This window comes from Nyctibius grandis, chromosome 7 (genome assembly GCF_013368605.1).
Source record: "Nyctibius grandis isolate bNycGra1 chromosome 7, bNycGra1.pri, whole genome shotgun sequence".
Classification (NCBI taxonomy): domain Eukaryota; kingdom Metazoa; phylum Chordata; class Aves; order Nyctibiiformes; family Nyctibiidae; genus Nyctibius; species Nyctibius grandis.
Genome location: NC_090664.1, coordinates 7,135,000 through 7,148,116, shown reverse-complemented (window position 1 = coordinate 7,148,116; position 13,117 = coordinate 7,135,000). Strand labels below are relative to the sequence as shown.

At 41.7% G+C, this 13,117-nt stretch overlaps 1 protein-coding gene across 1 annotated transcript in view; it reads right to left on the bottom strand.

Annotated features, from left to right (window-relative positions):
• ITGA9 (integrin subunit alpha 9) overlaps positions 1-13,117 on the bottom strand; it is a 236,129-nt gene that overhangs the window by 51,580 nt on the left and 171,432 nt on the right. Inside the window, exons 19-20 of the mRNA XM_068405193.1 lie at positions 2,469-2,555; positions 963-1,042 (exon numbers count right to left, since the gene is read on the bottom strand). Of these exons, the coding sequence (XP_068261294.1) occupies positions 963-1,042; positions 2,469-2,555 (167 nt within the window). The remainder of the gene's footprint in view (positions 1-962; positions 1,043-2,468; positions 2,556-13,117) is intronic.

Below are 13,117 nucleotides of genomic sequence, written 5' to 3'. Positions count from 1 at the left end.
GGAGGACTATGCCTTAAGAGAGCAGTCACTCAGCAACTGCTACATCTCATCTCTCATTTCCAGCTGATGGGGTGGGGTGCTAACAAATTGGGGAGGAGAATTCAGGCTGGAGATCCTGATTTTCACACAGCAGGGTATGAAGTTGGCTCACTCACGCAGTAAGTGGAAGCAGGAACCAGACACACACCCAGCACATCAGAGCAGCAGTTCATGGCCCAGGTTTATGCAGCTGTGCTACCGCCAGTTCCCATACACACACCGACAATGCCTGTGACTGAATCACCCATGGAGTCTGCTTCTCCGTGGCACATCATCTTAGGAGGCACAGAGCATGCGCCACACCTTTTATGCTGCCTGAGATAAACTCCCTATGAAAGCATACTTGGCATCACCCTACTTCAATGTCTGCTCCAAGAGCCCTTGGGGAAGTACCCTATTCAGCTGTTTCACACAGTCTGTCATAGCTTGCTGAAGATCCAGAAGGGGAAAAAATAGACATGCAACCTTGGAAACTGTCAGTGAGATTCCTGACCATCTGATGAACGCATTTATCTTTTTTCGGTTTGCATCCAAGCATGCTTATTACATTCAAATGCTGGAACAAATGGGTCTGCCTGGTGCTGATCATCAACCACAGCTGAGCTGAGCTTGATACAGGGCCCAAAGGGATGGGCACAGAAACACAAGGGCCTTCCGACTGAGAGAACACAAAATGCTCCTTCAGAATTGCAACTGCCAGGCAAAGAAAGCCTAAGTATGATCCTACCTGATTTTTCAGGAAGCTGCATCACATGGTTCCCCTACATTATCAAAATACATTAATTTAGCCCCAGTAATTTAACCTCATTTACTACTCATACACACGTCTACAACTAATATCACACAACTGCCAAGCAAATGCAATGAATACTTCACGCGACAAAAACTATCCAAGCGATCAAGATGTACAAAGGTTCACCTACCTTTGGGCAGTGACAAGGAAGGTAAGCGTTTCTTCCTGCCCAGACAAGTGGCTTGTGTCAAAGATCACACTGAAATCGTACTGCACAAAGAAAAAGTGGTATTTAGAGACACTGTATATTGTTTCAAAATGTATTTATTCTGAAACTTCACATACATTTTACTGGCCTAGCTGTACAAAAGTAGTGTATTTTGATACATGTAAGAGAGCCTCCTCTACTGTAAAGCAGCTTTTAAACCTTAGCAATTGTGTCTCTGCTCAAATACTAGAGAGTCCGATTTTTCCTTCATTGTGAAAAGGCCTTTACTAGAATTGCCATTCAATATTTCTTGAGGAGCTCATCTGCCAGGGGTAGTCTTCCAGTATAAGGGGACCACTACCTGAAACTACCTCACACCAATCTATATGTTACTTGCTGGTGAAGAGCTCTTTTGGAGGAATTAAAATCATGCCACAGGCCTTCACAGAGACTTGGAGCAGTCAGCACAAGCTAAAGCAGCATTCAGGCCACCCATCATAATGGATAAAATCCAGTGCTAATTTTGAAAAGAGAAACTACTTCGATGACCACTGTAGCCCTACATTAACTTTTCCATGCAACACATTTCTGCCTAACTCCAAAACAGGTTTTGGCCAAGTGAAACAGTTTCCAAATTCATGCTAATTTCAATGGCTTGCTGAAAAAAAACCTGAAGATAACCCAACTATGTCATTCTGAAGCAAACCACTGAAATTCTTACATTCCAGATAATATTTTGTTACTGCATTTATTTTTTCCATTCTATTTAAAAATCTTTTTAAATGTTTCAAAAGAGCATGTTACAGTCAATAAAACACATAAAAGAAAAAATTTCATGTCAGGTCAAAGGATATGTCAATTCAAATGGAAAGGATTAGTTTTTGAAACTGAAATTTTCTGAAAAATTTCAGACTCATTTTGTTCAGGTCATCCTTAAGTTATTCCTCATCTTCTCACCTTTCTGGGTTGGTCGTTTGTACAGCTCGGTTTAGTGACAGAAAGAACCCAGCTGGATTTCTAAACTTTATGAGAGAGTTCATCTTCTACTACCGAACAAAATCCTCTTTAAAAGAGACCATAATATGAAAAAGTCATTAAGACATTTTCATTGTAATTCATACAAATTCAGCTGAACTTTAATGTGAGAGAAGACAAAAATAAAACCAGAGTAAGGCAACATAAATAAGACTGGAGTCCCTTTCTAATTTTGTGCAGAGGAAATATGTAAGTTTTTCATAGCTGCAACTCTTGCATCATTTTTCAAGAGCACTATATTGCATTCACAGGGCATTGTCATTGGCTCTGTCTGGTAGGAAAGAGGACAGCTACCCTCTGTAACTGTGAAAGGCTTGGATAGCGGGGTTAGAAAGCTAGAGAAAGTATCATCAGTCACAGACATTTAACAGCGCAGTTGCCCTTTCAGCCACCCCTTGGAGACAAAGAGGCGAATGGACCATCACTCTGCAAATGTGAATATCACAACATTACCCTAGATTTCGATCTCATGAAAGGAAATCCCACGCTGCACTTGAGGAAGTCTGACTCCAGCAACTCACAGGCAATGCCCAGCTCCTCCTGTAAGAAAATAAAAAAAGACCATGAAATGATAGATTTGGGGAGAAAAAGAGGATTACTAAGAAATGCCATTGTGATGAAGTATGTTAGAAAACTAAACATTTCCCACTATTCCCAGAAAACTAATACTCGTTGAATAGTGAAGTGTTGCACTTCCTCACTCCACATTAGTCAGATCAGTACTGGGAAGAAGAGAACCATCAGAACATTGCTCTGAGAGACGGATCACAGGGAAATACTGCATGACATTGGAGTCAGGGGATCAGCCCAAGGTTCTTGGATAACTCAGACCATAAGTTGTTCTCTCTGTTTATTAAAATGCAGCTTTCAAAGGGTCCAAAATATAGGCTCCCCAAGGTAGTTATTTCAGGTACCAGTATCAGAAAGACAAAACTGTGTTGGGTGACAGTGACCAAACCACGGCGTGCATAGATGCTGGAGAAAACATTCATCTGGTCCTGGTGTCATTCACTGCCCTGATCTCTTTCTCTGGTCTACAGGATGAACCAAGTTGATATGGATACCAACCTTCTTTAGTGATACAATGGTAGCATAGACAAAGTAGGGGGACGAACCTCTCCTCATGCTAAACAATGACAGACTATAAACCTTGTCAATAATACAAATTAAAAAGGTTAGAGCAGCCCTATTCTGCTTGACTGGTGACTCCACTAAAACAACAAAAATGCTTCTATTGAATGGAAAGTGTTTCATTGCTCCATAAAATGTCTGGCTCCAGCTTAGCATGCCCTCATCTCCAGATTATCAGAGAACAGTTTTGTGCTCTGTCACTGGGGACAACTTCATCTCAATAAATTTCAGGACTAGAATTCAATTTCAGAATCTGATATGCATTTTCAGGTGCCTACACAGCAAGCAACTGCTATGTGATTTAGGTGTCAGTGCTCCCATCATAGTCAATGGATGTAGAGAATGGTTCAGCAGACCAAATGTAGATGTTTAGTTTAGACTGGGCTGAATACCTCTCCAGGCCCTAGTATTGACAAGATCATACATGGAGCTATAGTATTTATGTTATGCAGCTACAATATGAATGCCCAAATTTAGACATCTAAATCTAGAAATTAACTCTATTCTAAACATGTAGCTGAGAATCTCTTAGCTACAGGACATAGATTTATTTGACCTATTTTCAGTATCTACAACAGTTGGTGAAGCCCAGGCTCTGTCTCCTTATACACATTTCCCAAATCACTTCAAATATGAGTTCTGCTTTAAATATGCACTTAAAATTAAACATTTACATGCATACCATTCTCAGCTGGATCAAGCACATGCGGAAGTAGCTTCCTGAACCATGGACTCAGGCTATAAGCATCCCCAGGAAATGCCTCTCTGCCTTTCACATTCTGACCCAAGCACAGCATTAGCCCTCTACAGACGCTACTATTATCCTAATTACGAGTCTGACTGCATTCAGATTCATGATCTTTTAACTGCTTCCTGTGATATCTGAAAGACAAGGTCCCCTTTATCTTCAAAAACATGGTTCAAATCAGGGCACATACTTACAGAAAATTATAGCCCTAATGCTACCTTTCTTATCTGACTCTGACAGTATTTCACTGGTTTCATATGAAAGGAAAATAATGTAAGGAGAAAATCCATGCATGCCTGGAGATGCCTGATGGCGTGATATCATTCCAGTACTACTCAAATGCCAGAGCAGCAGCTTCCACATTCAGCTCCTTTATGGATTTGTTTCCTTGCAATCTTCAGTACGCTTCTGTTTCCAGAAATACAAAAGATGGCACTGCCCAGCAAATCAAATGTCTAGCTTCAGTTGTACAAAGCTGCCATCCTCATGTGCTGTGTTAGATTTTCTCCTCCATTTAACACAAAACAGCAGAGCAAGTGCTTCATGGTGAAGAATTCCCTTCACTTGTCTTTTCCTCTCGGCAGTCTGGGAGGTTCTTCAGTTTTATGCAAGTGATCAAGTGAACACAAACTCTGAGCAGCTGCGTAACCAAACGAAAAATTTCACAGCTGTTTCCTCTGGGAACATTCTTCGTTCTGTGTTGTTCAAATGTCCCTTGCTGTCTAACTGTGGCAACCTATGAACTCTCTTTCATCAGCTCCCATCCTCTGTTCATTCAAGAGGGGTTTCTATTTACATAGCTGTCTGGTGGTGACAGTGACCAGACAGACCCAAGAGGCTGCCTCCTCTCCTCAAGGCTGTATCACTTCAGAGATGTCAAAAAACACGATAACAGAAAGAACTCTCATCTTGATAATGGAAGAAGTGCAGTACCTCTTCATTTTGCACGTTGGCGGCTGCCTACCTTTGCAGCCCTGACAGCAGGCAGGCAGATGCCAGTTGTTTTATAATGGCCTGTTAAGGAAACGACATATAATGTTGCATTGGCTGGTTTTGCTGCTGTTGCTTGAGACAGTTTAATGGGGGCAGTAATATTGACTAGAATGACCTTCTGGCTTCATTAGCACACCATCCAGTTTAATGATTAATATTAATACAACGTTATTGAAGTTCAGATTGGACATTAGGAAAAGGCTCTTCACTGAAAGGGTGGTTGGTCACTGGAACAGGTTTCCCAGGGAAATGGTCATGGCACCAAGCCTGTCCAGATGTTCAAGGAGCATCTGGACAACACTCTTAGTCACATGATTTAGTTTTAGGTAGTCCTGCGAGGACCAGGGAGTTGCACTCGATGATCCTTATGGGTCCCTTCCAACTGGAGATATTCTATGATTCTATTAATGCTGCAAAGTCAAACGGTTCAATGCTAGAAAATAGCAGAAATAAGTTTGCCTGCACCATACCGGTACAGCCTTCCGCACGTTTCTAAATTACAGAGGCTACCCAGAAAACTTTTCCCATGGACCCCTTGCTTCGCTCTGTGATTAGGATGGAGAAGCTCAGCTAATGAGTGAACATTTTGGTTTTCCTTCACTGCTCACTGTCTGGCTTCAGGCTTTATTTGCAGTACACTATTTTGGAGAGAGAGAAAATTGTTTCTTCATGGGGTTTCCTATAGTGTTGAGCTCTGTAACACATGGACACTCTGTAAGCACTAAATAAATTCAATTTTCACACTATTCCAGCAAGCTGAAGAGTTGGTGCTGTCTTATCTAACAAATAGGGAACAGAAACAGCACAGCTCAGGACTTCCAGAAATTTTGGATGCCAATTCTCCCTGATGCTAGGTAATGCTTTTAGTGTGCAATGCTTCTCTATGACAATACAACGCAGCTTATTACATGAGTTTCCATAGCAGTTTCTAGTTTGCTTGGAAAACATAGCTAAAGGGGCTGGAAGTTTCCCTTCCAACAAGACAGTGTGAATCTTTATCTGGAAAACTTTGTTTTCTTTCTGAAACATTTCACAGCTTTTCATATTCTTAGGAGAGTCAATCAGATAAATAGCGAGTTAATTAGCCAAACAGCTGTACTATCACTGCATAAAAAATGCAGACCTGGGTATGAGAAACATGAAGCTCAGGCTGGCTCACAGTCTGTTTCTCAAAGTCCTTTACTGCAGACAGAAAAGTTCCTGATAATTATAACATGAGCAATGAAACAGTGAAGTTCTAACTCTATTATAAGGGGCACATGAGGAAACAACAACTCAGCCTAAATCCTGCAGCATAATGCTGTCAAACGTAATCCCTGGGGCATATAATCAGGTGTATGAGCAGAGATGTAACAAAATGGCCTTATTTTTGCACATAAGTGTTTTGAAGGATAAATACTATGAGTGGTTTCAACTAAGTAGTGCAGGATGGTAATGATCATATTAACACAGCGTGTAGAAGCAGCAACCTGGGTATGTTGCTATTTGCTAAATTTAAGACTTGAGAGGAGAAATTTCATCAACGCTCATGTTCTTCCCCATCTCTCTGCTGTTTCAGATATTTGCCTGGTGCACCACGCAGTCTTCACTGGGGGACACTAGCTGTCTCCTCCACCAGGATCTTTGGCCAGTACCTGCCACAGCAGCAGCAGGCAGGTGCTGAATATGGGAGCTCTGAGTATATCTGACAACAGGCTGACAACGTGGGATGTGCCTCGGAGCAATGTCTCCTCATATTCTTGTCCCTAACCCATACACTATGTGCAGTCAGATCCTTACTGCCCAAAACAACTCAGATACATAACCAGAAGAAAGTAAGGGTGTCACAGAGTAATTTGCTTCAGACAGATAGACAAGCGAGATCAAGCTGAATGGTTAAAACAATGCATTCAGCTTGGTGTAGAGAGCATTTCAACAGGAGTAAAGCATTTTAATCATGTAGATGGCATGCTGGATTATGGGATCATTATCTCACCCTGGAATAACTCAAGAGCTATATCCCTTTTGCTGGCTTCACCTAGCTGATTATCTGGGGATATAACATGTGGAACTACCCCAGATTTTGCTCTTTTCCTGTCACACAGATCATCACTAGACTGCAAGAGAACCACAGGTGTTTCAGGCCACATAAAGTAGGTTATCACTAAGAAAATAGCTTGTCAGCACCAGAACAGGTCATACCAAGTAAGTCTTTCACTGCCTGTATTTTGGCATTTAAAAAGCCTGTCTTCCCTTAGTAGTATTTGGTGGGCCCAATGTTCTCATGGTACAAAGGTGGGACCAGTGCCAGCTGGAGCACAAGACCAGATTACTTTAGGTATGATCCTGGAAAAGGCCCCTTATAGAACCAAACCCTGCTAAAAGACAGCTGCTGTTTGTCCCCCCTCCTCCTGAAACAAACATTTTTAGAAGATTTCTTAAATATTGTTTACTTTGACCTTGAAGGGTCCTTTTCAAGTTGGTTAGCTGCCAAGTCTAAGACTTAAAAAGAAGGAAAAGAGAATGACTTAAGAAAACAGTAAGAGAGAACTGCTGGTGGAAGAAAGCTCGCCTGGCTCTGGATAAAACAGTCACAAGTCAGAGACTCTGCCGCTGGCAAGAGCCTTCATGTTGACATACCAACGCAACTAATTGCTCCTAATTGAGCTCCTAATTGAGCTCCCTCTTCCTGAATGCGGATGACCAAAAACTGCCACCATACATGAAATGGCACAGCTGAAAGAAGGATATTGAAACTTCCTCAGCTTCACCTTGACTAACCATCTTCAAATCAGATTGCATATGGTTTTTTCCCAAGGGAGTCTCGCATAGCTTGTATGTGATGACTTATTGATCAGCCAATACACCTTGACCCTCCTCTGTCCAACCAAAACCCTCTAACCTTCCTGAGCCTGATCTGGCAGTTCATATAATCATACTCTGGTTTTATTTTTCCTACCCTTAGGATCATTCATTTCTTCCCCAAAGGCAGAAAAACTCCTCTGAACTGATGAGGTCATCAGCATGCTTCCTCAACTGGCTCCCACCCTTCATTCCCACCCATGACTGGTTGCAAGCTCCTGGCTTCAAGCATCTCCTTAAGTAATGTTTCCCCAGCCCATTAACTCCCCTTCAACTATCTCCAGTACCAGGCTCTTATCTATCTGACAACTCTTCTACCAAATTACGACTATCAGCAAAAGCAAACAAATATAAAAGTATAGGTCACTTGTGTTATTTTTCACTCACCACTGGTCTCACAGAGAAAGTGTGAATTCAACTATCCTAACACTCATTTATGGCCTGCCAGCTCTCTGCATTTCTAAGCACACACGCTACTAGTAGGTACTACATACGAAATGTCAACGGGGAGATGCAACAGAACAATACTAAACTTGCAAAATGATGTGCCATATACGGCACTAACTGTTTTTTTAAATAAAATCATACCAACACAGTCCACAGAAAGTTATATTAATCTCTGAACTTAAGGTAAGTTCAGTACTGCTCTGAATACTGTTTATTATCTGTGCCAGAGCTGACTTCACCCTTTCAAATACTCTTCTGATTAGCTGTTAGTTTTGAATGGATTAAAATCATTAATGACAGGCACCGAAAATATCTTAATTGCAGAATTGTTAAGATAATCTGTATATCTTTTAGAAGGAACACCACACCCCCCCCCCTCCGACTTGTTAGAAAATGCATTTACCAGCAGTTTATATTTCTCTTGCCTTAGCTATACTCAAATTAAAGCTTTTCTGTGGTTGTTTAGATGGAAAAAAGTCTCCGCTGCAAAGCACTTATGCTCTGGAACAGAGGAGAAAATGTCCTGGAAGCCTTGATAATATGTTGGCAGAACACTCCTGTTTTGAAGATGTTGAGAATTTATTTAACTTGTTAGGTTTTTTGACACTGCTGCATGTTTTCCAAAGGGTACAAAAGAAGAATGACAAGAGTGAATACTGAGGAGCCCTACACTTGTTGCCAGAGCACACACTCTTGTTATTGCTTTTCCTGTTGTTACTGGTTTTCTTGTTCTAATGCCTGCCTGTGAACCATTACACTTGACAGCACAGGGGACCATGAACAGTATCCTCATTTGAGAAGTCCTAAAAAAAACATGCTAAGAAAATATCACAAAAAAGGGCTACTTGCACTGTCGACTTCATGCTATGCTAAGTCTCACAAGTTAGATACTATGCATTTACGTATTAGATACTCTCCAGTATATAGACTTTACAACTAACTCTCCCCACTAGTTATTTGGAAGTGTAGATTCTCTGACCTGCACCAAAAGTAGAAGCTTACATTAGGCACTGGGAAAAATACAGTTTTGCTACATTTGTACAGTTTTTTATTCTCATCGTGGACCCGACTTAAAGCACATACTTATACCTCAGTAACTCCAATTTGTACTTTCAGTGAAGAGGGACACTTCCCCAAATGAGAGTTTAGATGAACATCTGGATGTTTTGTTCCACTCAACAGGACAATTATATAGACCTGAACTGCATTTTAAGAGCTTCTTACTTTTGGGAGATATCACTGAACATATGTCTGTTCACAGATGGTAATCTGCTTCCTACACATTTAGCTAGCAAAGCCAGGTAGCACAAACACCTCCCATGTCAGGAACCTAAAATAAAGGCTCACCTCTTTGATGATGTTTGAGGTGACTTCTTCAAATCACTCTTCATAATCGTGGTCTAAGCCCTTCAGTCATTCTGTCAACAACTTGTGGCTTTCCTTAGGGTTTTGAGAGAATGATTTTTATTTTGCTTCTAACCTTACCTCTCCCTGCCTCACAATCCTGTTAATTCCTTCACTGAGGCTTCAAGGATATGAAGATTTGTCCATTCATTTAATAACCACCCCCTGAGCATACTGATGTACTTTCTTGCCACAGCAACTGAGGTCACCAAAGAATGTGGGTTCACAGTTACCCACATGTACAGAGCAATTAGGGATTCCTGAGCTCCTGAAAGTCTGGGGATTTTCAAATAAAACAACTGGCTTAGGCTGAGTTTCCCTATGACTGAGAGCAAGTGCAGCTCAGAGTAATTTAATCTTGGAGGCCCCTTCTTGTGCATACAACAGCCCAGTTTTTCTAATACCAAATACCACAGATACCATGCTTTCTTCCAAAATGGGGCTTTGCTGCGCCTTTTAAAACTGCAAGCACACAAAGAGGATCAGTGGTACTACTGACTGGGAACTCTTCCCGGCACTGTACAACAATTAAAGCAAAAGTCTTCTGAAATGACTGAAATGGTGGATCTGATCTACCTCAGATACCTCTTAAAAGTTGCTCTGATTATCATCCCTGAAGGCCCTTTGGGCCTGTTCTTTTATTTGTACAACTAGTAGCCTGATGTCTGCTTTGCCTCTGGCAGCAGTACTCTCTGCTGAACAGACAATTAATATTTCCTCTGTGTTTCTGGGCCAGACCCTGCCAAGCACAGACCTTCCCCAACTCCTACAGCCCACAGCCAACACCAAAGGCATCAGCAACTCACTGACGTTTGGAAATCTCAGTATCTCACAAACTGAGCTAGCAAGTTTTGGGGTTTAGTTTTCTTTTTTTGCTCATCTATTTCAGGAATTAAAAATGCACAAAGCATTCAAACACCCACTGCCATCAACGCCCAGCTCCCAACACTGCACAAACAGGGGGTCAGATACAGGAAGGCGCAGGCAAAGCTGTGCGTGGTGGAACGCACTGCTTCCCTGGGGCCAGCTTCCCAGGTGGCGATGGTGGCACATGGTGGTGGCACTGGGGCACCTGGGAAGGTCACAGGCCCTCTCATGAGCTGTGAGCATTCAATGTGGTGTGGGGAAAAAAAAAAATCCTATTACTGATAGTAGCTTTGAAGATGGACTGCAGTGGTCTGGCACAGGTGGCCAGTGGCTTTAAAAGCAATCAGAGGTCCAGGAAAAATTCTCATGTGCATTTCAGGGAATTTCTGCTTTCAGGGCAAAAAATCTCATGAGTTTTATTCCAGTTTTTTGACACATGGTTTACTCAGCAACTTCAAGCAAACACCTTGTGTTTAGAAACTCTTCTGAGTGCACTCCTCCACGTGCCAAAGTGTGTGACAGAATCACACATAAGGAGGAAAAAGATGTTCATGATGCAAAGAAATTAAGATGGCTTTATTCTTTTAACTAACAGCTCTGTTGCTTGAGCTTCATGGGTTTCTTCTGTTGTAAACAGAATGCAAGTAACAATGTGAATAACATGAAGGACAAGTCAACGATAAATCAGCAGCAATAGCAACTATAGTGTGAAAACTGTTAATCATTACCTGCTAGGAAAAATATTACAGAGAAGGAGATATAGACTTAATATGGACTTGCTCAGATAGACATTGTAATGAAACTAGCATCTAACTTCTTGAATGCAATGATTGAACAATACTGGATATCCAATCAAATTATACAATGGAATAAAAAGATTTTGTTTGTGCATGGCAAAGGTCTGTTTTAAAGGTGTCACAGGGACTGAAAGTTTTCCTTTACTTTTCAACACACAGATACTCCCCTAACAAGCCAAACCAGCAAATGTGAATGTCACACATCATAAATTCTGCAGCTCCACAAATTGCTGTTTCACCGGTGAAGACCCTCAACATCCCACCGCTTACATGAGCAAGGAAAAACCGCATCCCTGAGTATGTTGACATGCACGCAGCCAAATGAGTATATAAAGATCTGGGGAGCAAGGCATCTGGACCTGTAATCTGATAATGAATCAATCCTTTGATTCATTATCAGAAAATAAGCTTGAAAGGGAGTTGGGGAACCTCAACAGTTGTTTCACAAAAAGAACTGGCGGGGGGGGGAAAGTTTTCTTCGGCATTAGGGAGTGATTTCCTGTCCTGTTCCATGATCTCACTACTAAATGCTGTAGGCACACCCCACCCCCAAGCCCAGCGAGCCTGGCTTCAAACATCTTGGATTTGTTGCTTATTTTGTGAAAACAACTATTTCTATATAATTAATTAGAGCCTCCCGCCTCTTCCCTCTCCTCCCTGGATGGAATCTATTTATAGATCATGAGCTCACCGATCCCAGCCGACACAGCAAATCTTTGAGTAAAAAGGGAGAGAAAGACAAAAACTTTTCTGTTTACTGGATATTCCCAACATTCTTATTTTTTCTTTCTCTTTATCTCTCATAAACATTTGTCTTAACTGGTGAAAGGTAGCACAGCAGATTTTTGAAGCACATTGTCTCAGAAGCTGAAGAAGCAGCAGAAATTGTTCGTTCAGCTCACGTAAGTGATTAAGCCTCAAAACAAATCTCAGAACTAGTCAACAAAACCAGTTGTGTTTTTGCTTCTCCCATCTTCTAAGGGACCTACAGGGCAGGTGGTAAAGCTACAAGGAGAAAGGGGGATTTGGTGCCACTCTGAGAAGTTTCACCTCCTTTGTGACACACTAACTCTCGTTTTTAACAGACCAATTAGACTTACTTTCACTGTACTACGCAAGCTACATCTTTCTTTTCCCTGATTGCTGAGAATTGCTGAACTTAATTTCTTCAAGATATAGGAAATAATCCAGAGAACATTGCCAAGATCCACCGTCCCCATAGAGCTGTTAGGTCAGCTGTCCCTCGTTCATTGTGAGGTTGTCCATGTTTTAGCTACACTGTTTGGTCAGGCCTGACTGTACGACCCTTTTCCATCTATGTTAATGTACGGCTACACATATTCTGCCAGCAGAGTGGGAGCAGCTTAAAGGTCAGACTTCCACTTGCCCATACAACAATGCTCATCCACTGGAGCACCCTTGGGCATGACCTGGGTGTTATTAGTAACATAAGGAATGCCCCTTAAATTTGAGCAAAGTGGGCTCTAAATCGCGTAAAGCTTGTTATTTAGGATAAACTGATAGTGTCGCCCATGTACAGGATGGTAGCCTGTTTTATAGTGGTGGATGGCCAGTGCCCCCAGTGGAGTTGTCCAGGCAAGTAATGGCTGGAGACACCGGACTTTTCCTGTGATGTCCTTACTATGTCCCATAAAAGTTTGGATAGAGATAAGAGTCTTATTCTTGCTTTTATATTCTTTCCACAGTGGTACAAAAGCAGTCACAGAGGAAAATAGTTCTCAGCAGAGCAAATATGTATTTTTTGGACTCTGACTCTTAATGACAAGTTCACATTTCTGAGGCCACTCCTCTCCCCCGCAGCAGCAATTAGCATCTGAGAAGTGACATCACTGCTGACACCATCAGTCCGGGAA